General features: G+C 37.3%; 1 protein-coding gene across 5 annotated transcripts in view; it reads right to left on the reverse strand.

The window, feature by feature from the left end:
• sbf1 (SET binding factor 1) overlaps positions 1–20,661 on the reverse strand; it is a 115,247-nt gene that overhangs the window by 50,376 nt on the left and 44,210 nt on the right. For 3 of the 5 annotated variants that reach the window (XM_061913265.1, XM_061913262.1, XM_061913263.1), the window contains 8 exons: positions 17,375–17,512; positions 17,132–17,260; positions 15,172–15,282; positions 14,423–14,500; positions 5,648–5,753; positions 5,274–5,406; positions 5,086–5,194; positions 1,939–2,052 (listed from right to left, as the gene is read on the reverse strand). In XM_061913265.1, coding sequence (XP_061769249.1) covers positions 1,939–2,052; positions 5,086–5,194; positions 5,274–5,406; positions 5,648–5,753; positions 14,423–14,500; positions 15,172–15,282; positions 17,132–17,260; positions 17,375–17,512 — 918 coding nt within the window. Of the gene's footprint in view, positions 1–1,938; positions 2,053–5,085; positions 5,195–5,273; positions 5,407–5,647; positions 5,754–10,164; positions 10,195–14,422; positions 14,501–15,171; positions 15,283–17,131; positions 17,261–17,374; positions 17,513–20,661 lie in introns of all 5 variants that reach the window. The other 2 variants (XM_061913264.1, XM_061913266.1) reach the window with 2 other exon arrangements.

Consider the following 20,661-nt stretch of genomic DNA (forward strand, 5'->3'; position numbering starts at 1 on the left):
TGTATAGAAAAAACTATGTAAAAAAAGAATCCCTCAAAATGTTTTTAGACCATGGATCAGCTCTGTCAAGCTTGTAAAGCTCCAGGAAGCTGTGGCATTATTGTTACACTTTTTTTGTATTCATTTAATGGCAAGAAATAATAATAATTTAACCTACAGCCACTTGTAATACAAATAACACAACACAGAATAACATGATATGTCTATATATATATATATATATATATATATATATATATATATATGTATATATATTTATTAGGGCTGCAAATATTTGGGTGTCCTATGATTCGATTCAATATCGATTATTGGGGTCATGACTCGATAATATATCGATTTTTTCGATTCAATTCGATTCTCGATTCAAAAACGATATTTTTCCGATTGAAAACGATTCTGTATTCATTCAATACATAGGATTTCAGCAGGATCTACCCCAGTCTGCTGACATGTTAGCAGAGTAGTAGATATTTAAAAAAAAAAGCTTTTATAATTGTAAAGGACAATGTTTTATCAAATGATTGCAATAATGTAAATTTGTTTTAACTATTAAACGAACCAAAAATATGACTTATTTTATCTTTGTGAAAACATTGGACAGTGTGTTGTCAAGCTTATGAGATGCGATGCAAGTATAAGCCACTGTGACACTATTGTTCTTTTATTTTTATTTTTATAAATGTCTAATGATAATGTCAATGAGGGATTGTTAATCACTGCTATGCTGAAATTATAACTAACATTGATACTGTTGTTGATAATATTTATTTTTGTTTCACTACTTTTGGTTTGTACTGTGTCGTGTTTGTGTCTCCTCAATTGCTCTGTTTATTGCAGTTCTGAGTGTTGCTGGGTCAAGTTTGGTTTTGGAATTGGAATGCATTGTTATGGTATTGCTGTGTAGTGGTTTATTGGATTGATTAAAAAAAAAAAAGTAAAAATCGATTTTTTAAAAATGACAATATATTCTGAATCGCACAGCGTATTCGATTCGATTCCTATTCGAATCGATTTTTCCCCACACCCCTAATATATATATATATATATATATATATATATATATATATATATATATATATATATATACACACACACACACACACACACATATTTACCAATTATGTGTAATGAAAAAGTTAAGATGTTAAGTGATAACTAATTTTGAGCACATGAAATTACAGTGGATCCCGCTTAAAAGGGCTGTTTGCAACTTTCTCATTGTTTTATTTTTCAAACCAAAAAATATAACAAGAACAACACCGGCTAGTGTATCCCGTTCATTGTTATGTTAATTGTAAAGTAGCTTCCAAATAATAGCATGGCAGTATCCTCCTGGATAATAACACCTCAACCATCAAAATGCAGCAGTTCTATTATTTCTGAATGTGAGTGACTGGAAGAAATATTTGCACTTGCCCTTAGGTTTCATTACATTCGCCAGGAGTTTGTGTTACTGTTGCCGTTGGTTTGCATGTCAAGTTTGTTAGTTAGAGAAAAAACTCAAAAAGCTATGGGTGGATTTTCATTAACTTTCAGGAAATCTACAAAATTGTATTATCAACAATTTATTCGCTTTTGTGCCTGATGCTGTGAATTTCTACTTAGTTAACTAAAATTATTATGTTGTAACCACTCCTTGTGTTTCTGACCATGAATTGATTAACGTGGACCCCGACTTAAACAAGTTGAAAAACTTATTCGGGTGTTACCATTTAGTGGTCAATTGTACGGAATATGTACTGTACTGTGCAATCTACTAATAAAAGTATCAATCAATCAATCAATAAATGACTGAAGTCACAAGTAAATGTGCGAGCAATGGCTAGTTTCTTCTTCGATTATGTTGACAAATACTTTTATTAACGTCAGTCCGAGGAGTGTCAACTTAAACAAATTCCTCTTTATTACATATTTGCTGTTGTAAGCATATATTCTTACCATTGAGAGTGCAGTCTGAGTCTGATGGAGTAGTGGTTCAGGTAGAAGGGAGATGTGTACACACTCTGGTATGGTAACAGTGCCACCATCAAGGTCAGCTATGATGACATCCAACTAAAACACACAGCCAAATTGAGTGTACATTTTAGGATTATTTGAGTTGAGTTGAGTTGAGTATGGGTTTATTTCTAACATGCATGCACACAACATGATACATCACAAATTCCAGTTTCTCTATATAACATGTTCGAAAATGAGTAGAGAGAAGCAGAGCTTATCTAATCCTATCCCTTTTCCTTTATGTACCAGTTGCTAACACTTTTGTTCACTTCCTGTTCTCAGTTTATTCACAATATGCTCGAGAAGTAATAACATTAAAAATAAATTAATAAATAAATAATACAGTGGGGCAAAAAAGTATTTAGTCAGCCACCAATTGTGCAAGTTCTCCCACTTAAAATGATGACAGAGGTCTGTAATTTTCATCATCGGTACACTTCAACTGTGAGAGACAGAATGTGAAAAAAAAAATCCAGGAATTCACATTGTAGGAATTTTAAAGAATTTATTTGTAAATTTTGGAGGAAAATAAGTATTTGGTCACTTCAAACAAGGAAGATCTCTGGCTCTCACAGACCTGTAACTTCTTTAAGAAGCTCTTCTGTCCTTCACTCGTTACCTGTATTAATGGGACCTGTTTGAACTCTTTATCTGTATAAAAGACACCTGTCCATAGCCTCAAACAGTCTGACTCCAAACTCCACTATGGCCAAGACCAAAGAGCTGTCGGAGGACACCAGGAAAAGAATTGTAGACCTGCACCAGACTGGGAAGAGTGAATCTACAATAGGCAAGCAGCTTGGTGTGAAAAAATCAACTGTGGGAGCGATTATCAGAAAATGGAAGACATACAAAACCAATGATAATCTCCCTCGATCTGGGGCTCCACACAAGATCTCATCTCGTGGGGTCAAAATGATTATGAGAACGGTGAGCAAAAAATCCCAGAACCACACGGGGGGACCTGGTGAATGACCTGCAGAGAGCTGGGACTAAAGTAACAAAGGTTACAATCAGTAACACACTACGCCGACAGGGAATCAAATCCTGCAGTGCCAGATGTGTCCCCCTGCTTAAGCTAATGCATGTCCAGGCCCGTCTGAAGTTTTCCAGAGAGCACATGGATGATACAGCAGAGGATTGGGGGAATGTCATGTGGTCAGATGAAACCAAAATAGAACTTTTTGGTATAAACTCAACTTGTCGTGTTTGGAGGAAGAGGAATACTGAGTTGCATCCCAAGAACACCATACCTATTGTGAAGCATGGGGGTGGAAATATCATGCTTTGGGGCTGTTTTTCTGCTAAGGGGACAGGGCGACTGATCTGTGTTAAGGAAAGAAAGAATGAATGAATGGGGCCATGTATTGTGAGATTTTGAGCCAAAACCTCCTTCCATCAGTGAGAGCTTTGAAGATGAAACGTGGCTGGGTCTTTCAGCATGACAATGATCCCAAACACACCGCCCGGGCAACGAAGGAGTGGCTCCGTAAGAAGCATTTGAAAGTCCTGGAGTGGCCTAGCCAGTCTCCAGACCTCAACACCATAGAAAATCTGTGGAGGGAGTTGAAAGTCCATGTTGCTCGGCGACAGCCCCAAAACATCACTGCTCTCTAGAAGATCTGCATAGAGGAATGGGCCAAAATGCCAGCTACTGTGTGTGCAAACCTGGTAAAGACCTATAGTAATCGTTTGACCTCTGTTATTGCCAACAAAGATTACATTACAAAGTATTGAGTTGAATTTTTATTATTGACCAAATACTTATTTTCCACCATAAATTACAAATAAATTATTTAAAATTCCTACAATGTGAATTCCTGGATTTTTTTTTTCACATTCTGTCTCTCACAGTTGAAGTGTACCTATGATGAAAATTACAGACCTCTGTCATCATTTTAAGTGGGAGAACTTGCACAATCAGTGGCTGACTAAATAGTTTTTTGCCCCACTGTAATTAGTGAAGTAAGTTATATTTCATATGGTGAGATGAATAAAATTATCAAAAAAATGAATGGATGGATGAAATAATATCTGAATGTTTATCATGGTTCTTCTTCTTTGTACTTTGTAAACATTTTGAGTTTGAAGAGTTTGTTGAAATGGATTATATTGATTGATTTCTTTGCTTAATCCATTCCATACTAAAAGTCTTAAGTGTTGGACGTGCGTACAAATGTTTTAAATTACATTTTTCTCTAAGATTATATTTATATTGGTAACAGAACAAGATTGATTATAATCCACGGAGTTTTCACTCCAGTGTGTCAATTGACTGTGCAAGAAGGAAAGAGTAGAGCAGGAAAGACTTTCACTATCCAGTGGTTTGACCTGCTACTACACAAGTTTTAATAAACAGCTACAATAGCAGAGAAAAGTCACAACAAATACAAACACCACAACGCAATAAAACATAACTATAAGCCAAAACAGGACAGTGCAAAGACGGAACGGAATAGACAGCGGACAAGTTTCGGCAACTTACCAACTTCTTGAGACGGAAAGTTGAAAACGGTGTAATGAACAAAGTTGGAAAAGTAAGTGACGTGAGATCACTTTTAATAACTTTTTCAATAATACTAATATACTATGTTCATGAAGTTGGTTTGTTGCCTTAACTTGCTCCACTGTCACATACCTCATGTCCTTTGTGGCTTAAAGTTGTGTTGCAGTTTCATATTATTTTGTTGTGTCGTTTGTATTTGTTGTGGCTGTGTTGTAATTTATGATATTGTCTTGTCGCGTATGCATTTGTTGTGAACATTCTCGGCCACCATAGCTACAAGAATAGCTATCCACCATTCTTGTTGTGCTGAATAATGGCGATGACGCCACAGACGTCCAGACAAATTTGAATTACGTTGCTGTTAAACTTCATATAAAGTCTGCCGTTCCTAAATCCAATGTTATCCTTTTCTAGGATTGATAAAATTGATTGATTTTCTTTTAAAACAATGTTGAATCGATGCCTATCTTTCGGAAGGCAAACTTACCAAGCATGACCGGTGTAGTTGGATCAAAGGAATATAAATCGATGTTCCGATTAATCGTTAAACCCCAATTGATTATTTTAAAGTGATAACTCACCAGTTCTTGTGTCTCAGAGCGGAAAAAAGAGTTGACGCCGATTATGAAAGGAGTTGGAGTACTCAGAACCTCCAAGAGTTTACCAGGCAAAATGGGAACATATGTGAAGCTGTGGAGAGACATTTAGCGCACATTAATAGTTGGTATGCATTTTTTAACATACATAAACCTTAACATATGATCCATACCTATATTTAAGGGGGAACATGATGGCCAACAGTCCACGGCAGGAATCTGTTAGTCGTTGGTAACTGCTTGACAAGAACAGGATTTTATGCTCCGTAAGGGCAGCACAGAACAGGTACAGCACATTGATTATGCCTGGAGGAGAAAAGGAAATAGGTATTGTTTGGAATCCAAAGAAGACAACATTGTTCATATCATTCAGTACAGACATATTTAACCAAAAATGCTAATGACAATGATCAATTATTGCTTCCTTTAATTGAAGGTAATGTTGTGGATAGCATTAACACTACGACGCATGATAACAATCAAAATCAGTTAAATCGCAAGATAAAATCAGGAAATACTGTTTGTGTCGTGTTATGATTGTCCGTACCAAGCTGTCGGAAAAGCTGGGCCACGCTGCTGCCACTGACAGGTAAGGAGTCATTGATGGGAGTCTGGATAACTTGCCGGTCGCCAGCTCCTAATGTGATGGTTCGCTATAGGCAAAGTCAAGTGAGAAGAAACATGATCCATTAAAACAACATGTGTGGGTGGAGGAACATGTGTTGCTTCTCAGAAACAGCAGTGTGGTTTAATCAGAGTGCAAAGGAGGAAGCGTGAATCAGCACAATAGAGAAGGAGAATTTTAGAAGCTTTGCAGGTACGTGATAAATAAGACACAAGCCATTCCAGCTGATTGTGAGGTTGCTAACATCACGGTAAATCAACATCTCAGCTCCCGTATCAATGAATCTTGAATGGGGATATCCCTTGCATATGGAAAGTGTCACGCAACACACAGTTGTGTATTGTTGTCTAACAGGCACACAGTAGGGATTAATGTGCATGAATAATTCATTTTGTTACATGTAGTTTCCAGCAGTCAAATTAATTACTGAGATTGGTCCTGTAAATGACAACAACTCAACCAACCCATCAAGACCCCGTCCACCATATTTTTATTACAAAAAAAGTGCCCGCCTAATTCGACTTCGACATTTGTGGTTGACTGTTATTACAATTTCAGACCCAAAGGGCTCATTTGTATAAAAAAATATGTGTTTGTTGACATATTATTTGTCATCTTTATGGCTAAGCAGTGTAAAAAACCAACGACATAACTACGGTCTAGTTATAAAACGTTAAAACGTGCACACAATGACTTCCTGTTTAGTGCAAAGTAAACATCAAAATAAATGTATGGCAGTATTAACCTGAATTAGACCACAACTAACAAAATGCACCCAGGTATTTTGTTTTTAGATAGTTATCTATTGGAAAAAAGATTTGCACATTTATGAAAGTTTGTTGGCATTGAGGTAAAGACATACAATGAAATTACAGCAACAACCCTTTTAGGTAAGAGTATAAAATATAATACATGAAAGAAATAATTTAAATATACAAATTGGGGGAAAATAAATTATTTCTGCCTGTGCCTTTATCCAAAATTACAAGAAAATGTGCAAGCAATGGCTAATTTCGGTTTTAGTTATGTTGACAACTACTTATGTTTAATGCCTTATGTCTGCAAGCCAAATAAATATTGATATATTCCAAACAGGTGATAGACAAAACAAAAACTAGTAAATATGAATGTTACAAGTAAACACCATGTACAGTTTTGACAAGTTTAAGACCTGATTATTTAAATATATTAACTCTTTAGGCAGTTGATTTGCAGCCAAAGCATCTTGCAACTGTACAATGTGGGGTTAATTTTACAGAGACGGTTCAAACTAGGAATAATCCTTTTTGTGTGCCTTGTAATCAATATAAACACCTTCATCCTGTAAGACGTATCTGATGCAGGACAACGATTTCTGTAAAAAAAAAAAAAAATGTCTGGATGGTAGGACACAATGCTGTTGTGTTTAAAGTAACGTCAGATATGTATTTATATGCACTATACCAGACAATGGCACTGGTGTCATCTAACATAAAAATAGACAAACTGACGGCAAAAAACTTTGTTGGGTTTTGTGTAAAAATCAACCTTCAGGCTATCGCGATACTTTCTTCAGCAGGTATACAGTATTTCAACCTTCAGGCTATCGTGATACTTTCTTCCTGAAGGTTTTGTGTAAAAATCAACCTTCAGGCTATCGCAATACTTTCTTCAGCAGGTATACAGTATTTCAACCTTCAGGCTATTGTGATACTTTCTTCAGCAGGTATACAATATTTGTGTAAAAAAAAAAGGCTTTTAAGAAAATAGCCACAGATTTACCAGGATTGATTTTTTAATGTAAAGGCCAGGAGCTAAGATGTATTACTTGAAAAAGAAACTGCTGACAGAGCTATCAACTAGGGCAGGGGTGCCCATTACGTCGATCGCGAGCTACCGGTCGATCGCGGAGGATGTGTTAATCGATCGCCAGCCAGACATTAAAAAAAAAACAACCTAAAAATTAGCGATCATCAATCTTCACCAAGACGTCACCTTCGTCACTTGATTGACATTCACGACACCTGAGGGTCTTGTGAGATGACACTGGCTGCTGCAAGCTCATTATTAAGAAAAAGTGATAGACAGTAAGGCGATAAACACTTTTTATTTCAACACATTTGCGCCGTACCTGCTGTATAAACTCTAAAGACCGACTGCACAGTTCCTATCTTCACAATAAAAGCGCTGCTTCCTCTTGCCTGCGCTAACAAAATAAGAGTCTCAGAAAGCTGACGTGCACAAGCTAGCAAGCTACGGAGCTAATTGATTTCTTGTAAAGTGTATAAAAACGAGTATGGAAGCTGGACAAATAAGATGCCAAAAACCAACCACTTTCATGTGGTATTGGACAGAAAGGAGGACTTTTGTTCTCCTCCATTTGAAATGCCGACGTTATCCGCACTTCTGTCGGATTCCAATCAATGCAAGTCATCCGAATCAGGTAATACTCCAATTTATATTCTTGTCTTCATGGAAGAAGGGACTCTATATGTGTTAAACATTATTGCATTATCATTAAAAACCTTTAATATGTAAACAAAAATGTTTTTTTCATAAACAAAAACATATAAATGATATATATGAGTGAGGTAGATCCCCTCGACTTGGTCTATTGAAAAGTAGCTCGCCTGCAGAAGAAGTGTGGGCACCCCTGAGCTAGGGTGTTATTAAATTAAGTTGCGCACGCACAAAAAAATAAGTCTTAAAAGTTGTGTTTGCTACTTTTTATGCTGATGTTACTCATAAAAAACAACTTGGCGTGAAAATTAGTCTTAATCATTATGTGGGGGTGAGGTGGGGTGTCAACAAAGCAAAACTACTGTGGTCACTATGCTCATTTTTATCAAAAAGACCTGAGTGTTCTAAACATTAGTGGCAATTCTAATGCCTGTTGGAAGCATAAGCTATCGTGTTACTTTTCTAATAAAAAAATTCATTATAAAGGCGCTGTAAAATTAGTGATGTTAGATGTTAAAATGTACCCAAGCAACACAGCAAAGTGTAATGTGATATGATCACTGTAAGGAAATGTTGCTGCATGATCTCGTGCTTCCGACAGAAACAGCCACAGGCAAGCTCTTAGCAACTCAATACTATGATACAACAACTGATCATTAGGCATGTTTAACAAAGTTTTCTAGCTGGGCTTTCATTGGTATTTTTCACAAATGCACGGAAACTATGGCAGTTAATTAACTACGTAAAAAGTTTTCATGGGGAACCATTAATACTTTAGATGGAATCATCCAAGCTGCAATATGCATTTGGCCGTGGTGAGTAGCAATACTATTTTTATTATTATTCCGTTGGAAAAAGCGAACTTCCTCTTAATCTGGCATATATAGAAAAGACGATATTAAGAATGATAAACATCACTTTGAACATATCAAGCAAACAATAAATCAATCAATCCAGTTTTAAAGTTATCGATATTTTTGTCCATGCGATTTTACCGCTCGTCCCTCTCAGAGTCGCCTAGGGTGCTGGAGCCTATCCAGGGGTAGTCAGGGTACACCCTGGACAAGTCGCCACCTCATCGCAAGGCCAACACAGTTAGACAACATTCACACTCTAATGAGCATTTCGTCTTGTCAATCAACCTATCCCCATGTGCATGTCTTTGGAGGTGGGAGAAAGCCGGAGGGCATCCACGCAGTCACAGAGAGAACATGTCATTTTGGTCAAATGTCTATGTGAATTGTAACCTCACAAGACAGGGAGGGTGACCAAACTTTTTTCACGGAGGGCAAAATACTAAAGAAATCTAAGAATATACTGTTTTTTATTATATTGTATACAGTATTTGTATACATCAATCAATCAATCAATCAATCAATCAATCAATCAATCAATCAATCAATCAATCAATCAATGTTTATTCATATAGCACTAAATCACAAGTGTCTCAAAGGGCTGCACAAGCCACAATGACATCTGCGGTACAGAGCCTACATAAGGGCAAGGAAAAACCCCAGTGGGATGTCGATGTAAATGACTATGAGAAACCTTGGAGTAGACTGCATATGTAGGCACCCCTCCCCCCCAGGGGAGATCAAAAGCAATGGACATCAATGGACTATACTGCATACATACAGTATAGTTTTAAAAGAAAAAGCTGAGTGCTGTTATTAGTTATTATTCAGTATCACAGATTTCACTTTTTCTGTCTACATTATACCTTTGCTTTATTTTTTTAGTTTATTTTTATTTCTACGACGGGCCACACCTCCATCTTAAGAGTTAATGGACATAGAGCACGCAGGAAATAATGGAGTGATATAACACCATATAAATCAAATAATAGTTTTTTACGTTTAATTTGAGCTACTTTGAAGGAACCTTAGAGATTAGCTGTTGATCACATATTTATCAAATTTGGGACATATGTGTGAAAAAGGAATCGGGGGAGATTTAAGGTGATTAGAGTGGCGAGGCAGAATAAAGTCAAGCATGCATACCAAACTGTCCCCTTTCTCCTCTTGGCATGGCTACACACGCATTTGGGGAGGGGGGGGGGAGGGAGGGAGAGAGAGAGAGAGAGAGAGAGAGAGAGAGAGAGAGAGAGAGAGAGAGAGAGAGAGAGAGAGAAATGGAAACCACAGGATAATACACAGGTTAGAACAAACCATGATGTAGCATATATTGAAAATAATATGACAGTGATGCAAAAGAATAATAGAAAAATGGAAAAAAGCAGTAACAAACATATTAAATATTAATGGCTCTTACTGTAAATGTTTGGAATGATGCCAGAATATCAAACCATATCATTGTAAGTACTAAAACTCAAGCTGACAATCTTCAATAAATGCCATTCTTACAATATTTGCCTGTGAATTATGAAAGACAGTAAACTACACCTGTGACATGCCACACTCACAAACCATCCAAACATAGCAATGAGATCCAGTAGACTAATGAGCACGTTCTTAGTTATGCCAAACATTTCTCGCCTAAACAATAAGTTTGCTATCCTGCAATTTGTTATAAATATAATAAACCCTTGGATCCCACTTAAAGGGGTCATATTGTTTGTCGTCTACATTTAAAACACTTCCTTGTGGTGTACACAACATATAAAGGTGGTACTTTGGTCAAAATTTTGCATAGATTTTGTTCAAGCCGCTTTTAAATTGTCTCTTCAGAATGTGCCGTTTTGTGGACAGTCTTATTTCGTGCCGAAGCCCTCCTCCGACCCCCTTCCATTACATCTTCATCTAGTCCAGCCATGTTGTAGTTTTTGGCACTTCTATATGGAGTCTACTAACATATATAAGTTAGTAGATTCCTGGTACTTTGAATTAGACATGGCAACAGTAGGGGATTTTAGCATGCATGTGCATGTACAAGGCAGACTGCCCCACAACAAGAGAATTGAGTAAAATAGGGAACCGTTTGACTATAACTTTCTACCACAATGAAATAAAAATGGCGGACTCATGTAAAGCTCTTCTGGTAAACCTCAACCATTTATGGAGATATCCGCTGACGTAACTATAGAAAAATACGTCGCCATAGTCGAAAATTCCAAATGGCACGTTTGGAGCAAGTTTGAAAGAAGGCAAGATAGTTTTATAAATATCTCTGTCATGCATCCATGCTAGCAATTTTCAGTACCTACGGGGATCCCAAATACACAAAAACAAATACCAACAGGTAAGATAAAATGAGTTTTCATAATAGGACCTTTTTAAGTCGGTACCACTTTTTTGGACAATCCATTTATATCAACCAACTCATCAAGTCCTGATCCACCATGACCTTCTTATTACAAAAAAGTGCCTGCTTAAGCAAATGCAGAAGTGTGCGATGACCGCTTTTGTTGACAAATTTGAGAGCCAAAAGGGTAATTTCCATGAACAATCGGTCCGTTTATGTCGGCATATGTTGTAGTGTTGAAATTGTCCCCATTCTCAAGAAGCAGAGTGAAAGACAACAGCAACATAACTAAAGTCGAGTTATACAACAATAAAACTTGCACATTTCGTTCAGTCCAAAGTAAACTTAAAAATAAAAGCATGGCAGTATTAACCTGGATTTACAAAGCAACTAACAAAAAGGGTGCATCCATCCATTGTCTACCGCTTGTCCCTCTAGGTGTCACGGAGGTGGCTGGAGCCTATTCCAGCTGCATTCAGGCGGAAGGCGGATATACCCTCCTGAAGAAATATTTGTGCATGGACTAAGCATAATTGCCATGGTAGTCAAGACATACAATAAAGTTATAGTAGCAACTTTTTTTTTTTTACATTAGAGTGGAAAATATAACAATGTAAATAAAATATGCATAGATTGAGGAAAACCATGTCAAAAATATGGCATACAATGTCAACGTCACTCAGGCAGTTCAAATAGCATCCCCATAAACAAGTTCCACTGTATCCAACTTGGAACCTTTCGGTACAATAACAATATTCAAGCCTTAAAGAGGAACTACACTTTTTTGGGAATTTTGCCTATCGTTCACTATCATTATGATAGACAGGAAGATGGATGTTATACTTTTTAGTTGTAATGCATAAATACATAAATATAAAATATAATACATAAATATTAAATATAAGCGTATTTTGTGCCTCTCTCGACAGTTCCAAGTCCTAATTGCCCTAAGTGACCCAATTTGTCGGATTACAATATCAATAATTCTTGGTTAAAATTCAAGTCACAAAATGTAAATGGCGTATTGCTGGCGTTTTTTTTATGATTATTTATTAGAGTTTATGGGCAAAATAGTGGAACTCTCATTGGCTCTGCTAGAAGTGGCCTTTATTCAAGTTTATTTTGTGTTAGACTGCATTAAAAAAAATTATAATCTGTCATTTCTTTTATAATGGTTGTGAAAAACAGACAAAATTCCCAAAAATGTGTGCAGTTCCCTTTTAACTATTGGGGGATATTGATCTGATACAATATCAACATGAATCTGATATACTTCCATTACTTATTTTGTTATGTGGAATGTTCGAAAAGGCTTGACCAAATACTGTGGTGCTGTAATCGCGTGGGCTCTGGAATGGACTGCTTGTGTCTGAGTGTTTGTATCTGATCTTTTAGATGCAGGGCGATATAATCTGATTTTTTCTGTTACCTGGCCCATATCCAATATCAATATTGTATCATGGTACCCCTATTCCACTGTATAGCATCTTGTTCATAAAAAAGAAGCACATTGAACTTTGTTGTATCTCTAAAATGATTAATTCTGTTAGTTTAGAAGCCTAAAATATGTGCAAGAAGTCTAATGTATAGATGGAGAGTAGTCTAGTCCAGAGGTTCATAACCTTTTCAACCTCAGACCTCAACTTTTCCACTAAAGAGGGGCCACAAAGATTATTATCAAGGCTTAGGTCAGGATGATTACAAAAGTAAATAATATTCGAATATAGTGAAAAAGAGAAGACTCAAAAAGTGATGAAAAATACACGTAGATACAATTAAACAATGCTAAGATCAGGAGCAAGGGTGAAGTGTCTTGCCAAAGGACAAAACGGCCGTGACTGGGATGGCGGAAAATGGAATCAAACTTGAAACCCTCCAGTTGCTGGCATGGCGGCCCTTCCATCCGCACCACCGCGCCCAAATGATAATACAGCTTTACCACTTTAGTCATTATTTTTGCGCTTAAGAAACTTCTCTATAACATTAGCTACAGACTTCTTCTGTTTTTTTGAGGTTGCCATTACTGCCACAAATAGTGGAAAACTGTACTACAACTAAAGACCTCAGCTGAGAATCATATATGGTTTAGCGGACCTATGGGGGTGCACGCGGCTCAACAATAACAATACCAAATAGAAACACTGGTGTTCTCGACATAAAGACCTTGAATAAACACAGCTTATGTGGTTGTGTGAGAAAACTGATATTTGTCATTTGAATAGTTTTTAATGTTGATTACAAAAGTAATTATGTGGTTGTGTGAGAAAACTGATATTTGTCATTTGAATAGTTTTTAATGTTGATTACAAAAGTAAACATATTGGTTATATTGTTTTAGATTACTGAGTTGTATTTATATTGGTCACACTAATTTTTTTTGTGGCCTAAAATATGTTTGTTGTATTCTGACTATTATCATGATTTTTTTTTTAAATAGTAAAATCACAAAATTCGAAGTAGAAAGTATTGGTATCAGCCATAGTGGCCCAGTATTTACTTACTCAATACCAAATTTTGCAGTATTGCCCACGCTTACTGTACGAATTATATAACAGTAGAGGTTAAAATCCAAAAAGAAGATTATCATTATTTCAAAGGAGCACACACAAACATCATTTGGCCCATGCAGCCATATGTATGTGTAGAGCAGTGCATTCACGGTGTTGTCTCCACGTGTGTTCAGACTGATTGGATGTGATTCTTCCATTTAGACTGTGCCTTAGTAAGCCATCTGCCATCCCATATGGTCTCCTAGCAACTATACTGTAGTCCAACCAGCACCACAAAGGTGGTTGGTGGCTTTTTTTGTCTTTAATACTAGTGGCAATTTGGCAAAACAATGAACAAGGCAATAGAGGAAAAAACAATGATAGGTTTGAAAAAAATACCATCTGCCATTCATTGGATCACAAGTCACATACATACAAAAAAAATATTCAGTGACATTATTTACACAATTAGAGGAAAAGAAAACAACTCCAGCTTGGTTGATTTTGGACAGAATGAACAACTTAAAGCTGCCCTTATGATTGGTAGAGCTTAATAGAGCGATGTTACCTGGAGACAGGCCAGCAGCCAGTCACAGGCCGGGACCTGAGGAACCTTGTCTAAACTACAAATTGGGGACTCAATTATCTGTGAACACAGAGGAACTGGGGTATAGTATGGGGCACAAAGGTATTAAAACATTGGAAAACCACAATACATGGTTTGGATGTAAATATACAGGGTGACTATATGAAATAATTATTTAAAACATCAACATGTAAAAAAGATAAATACAAATTAAACAATAATACATTAATTATTATTAATTAAATTAACAACTTATTTATCTTATTAATAAATTTATTTTAATGAATGTACAGTACAATATTGCACACGTTATAAGTTACATGTTGGGTGTATACATTATTTAACGTTACTAAAATTGCTTAAAATGTAAAAATAAGTGGAGCAAAGGTGGCGGGGACACAAGAAGAGAAAAAAATAATGATGTGCAAATGAAACCAGACAGGTGTCTATGATTATTGTCTTTGCAGGGTGACTGCCTGTCAAGTTACAAGCGTGCCTGAAAAGGCTGCATGTGCGAGCAGCCAGCCCCATGCTCCAATTCAGTTTGCTAAACCGCTTCGAAAACCCAGTGCCAAAGTCCTGACACAGCAACTTTAATACGGCATGAGGAATGACATCCCGGTTTATATTTAGTGCCAGTCAGCTGATTCCAGAGTTCGGTTACTTTACTCAAATCTTTGACATTTTTAAAGACACATTTAGAGAATGTGGATGAGAAATTTAGCAGTTACCTGGGACCCTCCAGCGATGGGAATAAAACATGTGAGGAGATTTCCAATCACCGTCTCTAAAGGGACAGTCAGGCCATCTACATGGACGGTGTAGACCAACGCCAGACAGTTCTGTTCGGGCAGACGTCACAGGTTAAGAGGTTGGTAAAAGAAATTTACCCAAAGGGTGAAAAAAAGACTAAAACTCAAGAGTTACAAAGTGCAACTCACAACCGATTGACACCAAGGTGGAATAAGTAGGAATTTTCAGAAAATACTTTGGGGCAGAAAAGTATTTAGTCAGCCACCGATTATGCAAGTTCTCCCACTTAAAATGATGACAGAGGTCTGTAATTTCCATCATAGGTACACTTCAACTGTGAGAGACAGAATGTGAAAAAAAAAATTCCAGGAATTCACATTGTAGGAATTTTAAAGAATTTATTTGTAAATTATGGTGGAAAATAAGTATATGGTCAATAACAAAAATCAATCAATCAATCAATCAATGATTATTTATATATCCTTAAATCACTAGCGTCTCAAAGGGCTGCACAAACCACAACACAAACCATTACGACATCCTCGGGACTTTAGGCATAGTGTTTCTATTTAAAGTTTTGCAGTTTTTTTACAATACACCATTATTTTATCACGTCATTATAAAAAAAACAAATGTGGACTCCAAAGCTTTGTTTTCTGGACCCTTTGGGGTTCCCGAGATCCCATTTTGTGAACCATTGAGCTAATATATAGCATGAGATATAGTGTTTGTGTAAAAACTGGATAAAGTGTTTAACTGCGCTTTTTGGAGACACACATACAGTCAGAAACAGGTGTGGACAAACAGTTCATTAAAAGCATTGCCTGTCGCCGAATGAAATCCTGCCATCCGCCCCAGTGAAACCCGCTGGAAATAGGACGCAGCGCAGGCGCCCAGAATGACTTCCTTAGTTGAAGACAGCCCTACTTAATAATGCCATCCATCCATCTTCGGTTGCAATAATAAAATTTAAGACTCTTTAAAACGCCGCTGAGCACACGGATATAGGGAAAGGCACTGCCTTTTTGTACCGGCCCAGTCACTTTAAATCTACAACTTCTCAGCACACATGTTAATGCAGGGTATACTTGTTCAACAGCCATACAGGTCACACTGAGGGTGGCCGCTTAAACAACTTTAACACTGTTACAAATATGCGCCACACTGTGAACCCACACCAAACAAGAATGACAAACACATTTCAGGAGAACATCCGCAATGTAACACAACATAAACACAACAGTACAAATACCCAGAATCCCTTCATTACCAACTCTTCCGGGACGCTACAATATACACCCTCGCTACCCCCTACCACCCCACCTCAACCCCGCCCCACCTCAACCTCCTCATAATCTGTCTCAGGGAGAGCATGTCTCAAATTCCAAACTGCTGTTTTGAGGCCTGTTTAAAAAAAATAATGCACTTTGTGACTTCAGTAATAAATATGGCAGTGCCATGTGGGTATTTTTTTTCCATAACTTGAGTTGATTCATTTTGGAAAACCTTGTTACATTGTTCAATGCATCCAGCGGGGCATCACAACAAAATTAGACATAATGTGTTAATTCTACGACTGTATATATCGGAATCGGTTGATATCAGTATCGGTAATTAAGAGTTGGACATTATCGGAATATCGGATATCGGTAAAAAAGCCATTAACGGACATCTCTAGTAATAAGTCTTTTTTTTTTCATAGCAACAGATATTATACATTTTGATAGATCCGCCGAAAAAAGTACAAAAACAAATTAAATGTAAAAAAATAACAATTGTAAATTAATGTGTTGTTTTAATTAGGGCTCAGGCTAATCAAAACATATTTTTAAAAAGTGGAACAAATTATTAATTTATATGATATTCAAAGCACTTTTTGTACATACTCCTAGTGTTAAGAAGAATAAGAAAAATAGATGAGAGGTTTAAGCACCCTACCCTGAAAACATCAGTGTAGTCCAACCGAGACACCAACACCAGGCTCTTGGGCGCAAAAACCGGAGAGGGTTGGATAATATTTGGCTCTTCGTCCACCTCGTCCACTTCACCAGCCTGTGCTTTCTGCAACTGAAGATAGGGTGCTCAATTTATGTAAGCTCGCACCTAGCAGTCACATAAAACCACTGGTATCCAGTGGATCATTACTGAATAGCAGGAAGACACATTCTGTTACTGGCTCACCTGTTGGTTGTCCAGACCTTCCCAGAACGTGAAGCAGGCACAGTAGTGACGCTCTGAGTTGATGTCTGTCAAAACTGCTACAAAGAAGGAGGTGGGCTGCCGCTCAGGAACCAGCTGCCAACCACTGGGCTGGCAGAACTGCCCAAAGACAGAGAAGCATAAGGTGAAAACCTGAAAATTGATCAGTGTCAAGAGGAGAGACATCCAAAAACAAGCTGTGTTGTATAAAATATTGGATCACTTAACTAAATCATTAATCATTAGAGAAAATAATCAAGTGGATGGTGTGAATAGCATACCATGTACTGTACACAGTTCCAACTGTATTTTGCCTAATTTTAATAATGCACTATAGCGCAAACCATTAAAAGTTGACACCCTTCAAAATGTCTGGCTCAGGTCAACATAAGCGGTTGTCAATATAAAAAAAAAACTGAAAGTAGTCATTGTTTGAATATTTACTTGTTTTTTTTGCCAGAGAGGCAAAATATAGTCGATGAAAGATTTTTTAAGTTTGCAGTGAACTGTGTGTATATTTTGATTTTGATTCTTGTGAGTGTGAGTGCGAATGTTGTCTGTCTATCTGTGTTGGGCCTGCGATGAGGTGACGACTTGTCCAGGGTGGACCAAGACGACCGCCCGAATGCAGCTAAGATTGGCCCCAGCATCCCCCCGCGACCCCAAAAGGGACAATGGATGGATGGATGTTGTCAAATAATTATTCATTCTCTCATCTATACTTGTGTCCTGACTACAATGACAATAAAGTTTTCATACTTGTGCATTTTTTTCCTAAAATAAATAAAATAAGTGCATTTTGATAGTTGACAGGGTTTCCCCTACATGTAATTGATTGTGGCGCTGAGCCATAGCAAAAAAAAGCCACCACACCCTTTTTTTTATGTGAAAAGAAATTCAACAAATATATTAGTTAAATTATGAATGGATTAATGAATGTATATGATATTTTTCGCGCACTATTGACTAATGATGCATCAAAAATTTGGCCACCAAAACAGATTTATATCATCAAAACAGCACTGTCGAAACAGGAGGTTGCAATAACGTAACACAGACAAACGCGATTGCCTGAAGCGGAGGCAGCATGTCTACAAACATGATAATGTATCCATGATATACCCACAGACAGCGATCTACAAAATGTGCAATGTGCAAATAGGAAGATAGTGGCTGTAGCAGAGCAAATAATTTGTGACTGCAGCGCTCGCTGTTCGTCTCTGACATTGAATGACAGAAGTAAAGAATCTCTTAACAAGCATACAGTCTTCAACAGTAGCAATTGCTCTAAGACTGTATGAAACTGTAATCTGACTCATTCTCGAGGCATTCAATCAATCCCAACTGGACTGCTGGGTTTGTCTTAAAAGATGTTTCGCCTCTCCTCCAGAGTTAGACTGAAATGGGTCAGGTCTAGTCTAGTGGCTGGTGCCAAAACCCTGCACCTGAAGAAAAACAGCACTCCTTTGAGGAGAAAAATGTACAGATTCTCGAAAGGAAGGACGGATGGTACAAAAGAGTAATGTCAAGGTTGAAAAACCTGCCCTGAACAGGGACGCTGATGCCACCTATCTCCCACACACAACACTGTGCTTTCAACCATTTCAAAAATACTCCGCAATTTAGCCTCCAACAAATAACCTGAGTTAGAAACATTCTGGCCACAGACATTCCTTTGTGCCATTTTTTATTTACAACTGAATGGAATGATAAAGTCAGTGATTACGACTATTTTGGACTGGAAGTGTTTGATCCACAGTAATCATTCTGCCACACAAAACCTCAATGCTAACGAGGGTAAATTATACTTCAACGGCTGCCGTTGGTATTGACAGTAGGATTGCTTGTTTGCATCTCAACAGTTGTTTTTGTCACTACGATAGGCCTGAAAAATCCTTGCTCGGGTACACCCTCCTGGTATTGGAGTAAAAAAAGTTTTGGCACCAGCCGTTAGACGAGATCTGACCAATCTAATTCTAAGACTAAATCTGAGTCGAGGAACATGAACTGATGAGGCCTACTTGGATGAGAGGTGAAACGTCTTCTAAAACAATCCAAACAGTCCAGTTGCAATCGATTGAATGTCCTGAGAACACAATGAGCTGGATGAACAAGAACATCTATAATCAGACTCATGTGAGCATGCTACTGTATGAACAAATCTTGTTAAAAGTTGAAACAATTATTCTACATTGGGGTAATCAGTCACCCACCTAAAGTTTAAAGTTTAAAGTTAAAGTTTCATGTATCATTGTACCAATTATCTTTTCAAACCGCGTGCAGCACTAATTTGCCCAAGTCAGTTTTGGCCAGGCATATCTACAGTACCTTCTTTTTCGCTTTCTGCCTGACACTACTATTTTTTTTTGTCCCGCCTGCCTTAAGTTCTCAGGGACACACCAATGCCGGGCTGACATTCGCTCTGCGGTTTGCCCCAAACAGAGAAAAAAGCGCCTCCTACTGACTTGTGATTGGTCAAAACATGTCGAGCTCAAGCACATGGCTATTTTCAATATGATTTGCACATGTATAAGGAGGCCTGGTGTGGGCGGATTCTGAGCATGCCAAGCCAAACACATCTGCGGAGGATTATAAGTAGATTGCGAAGTAACGAAGAAACGTGCCTAGATTTTTGCCTCTGAACACTTTCATACATCTAAATTTTTATTGGCGTGCGCCATTTTCTGGATTAGATCGTACGTCTATATTTAGTAGGAAAGCTACGGAACTCTCTGTACATGAGGCTCTGGATAAAAAAGGGGCTTCCCCTACTTGAAAGCCCAGCAGCCTCCAATAACACCAAAAAAAGATGCCAGATTTGTTTTTAAAATGACAAAGCTACCAAAAGAACTTGAGAAAGATCTACAAACAAAATAAATTCTTAACAAAGTACATTGTACAATAAGCAGCAACAACTGAAAAATAGAGTAAAACGATACTCGAAAAAAAAAATTAATACTACCTAATGAAACATTTGTTTTTATATGAATGCATAGAATTTTTTAAGCCTTTTTAAAATATATATATATGCATCATATTATACAAATTGTATAATGACATCATATTGACCACACCCTCAAATATATTGGCAAGCTGGGGGAACCTTGATTGTTATGGTAGATTTCAGGGTATTACTATTATGCTTTTATTTAGCAATACACAGGTCGACATAAACAGGCCCATTTTTCATAGAAATGAACCTTCGGTCTCAAACTTTATGTCGACAAAAACAAATTAAACATGTATGTTGATGTTAACAGTAGTAAGTT

The sequence above is a fragment of the Nerophis ophidion genome, linkage group LG10 (genome assembly GCF_033978795.1).
Source record: "Nerophis ophidion isolate RoL-2023_Sa linkage group LG10, RoL_Noph_v1.0, whole genome shotgun sequence".
Taxonomy (NCBI): domain Eukaryota; kingdom Metazoa; phylum Chordata; class Actinopteri; order Syngnathiformes; family Syngnathidae; genus Nerophis; species Nerophis ophidion.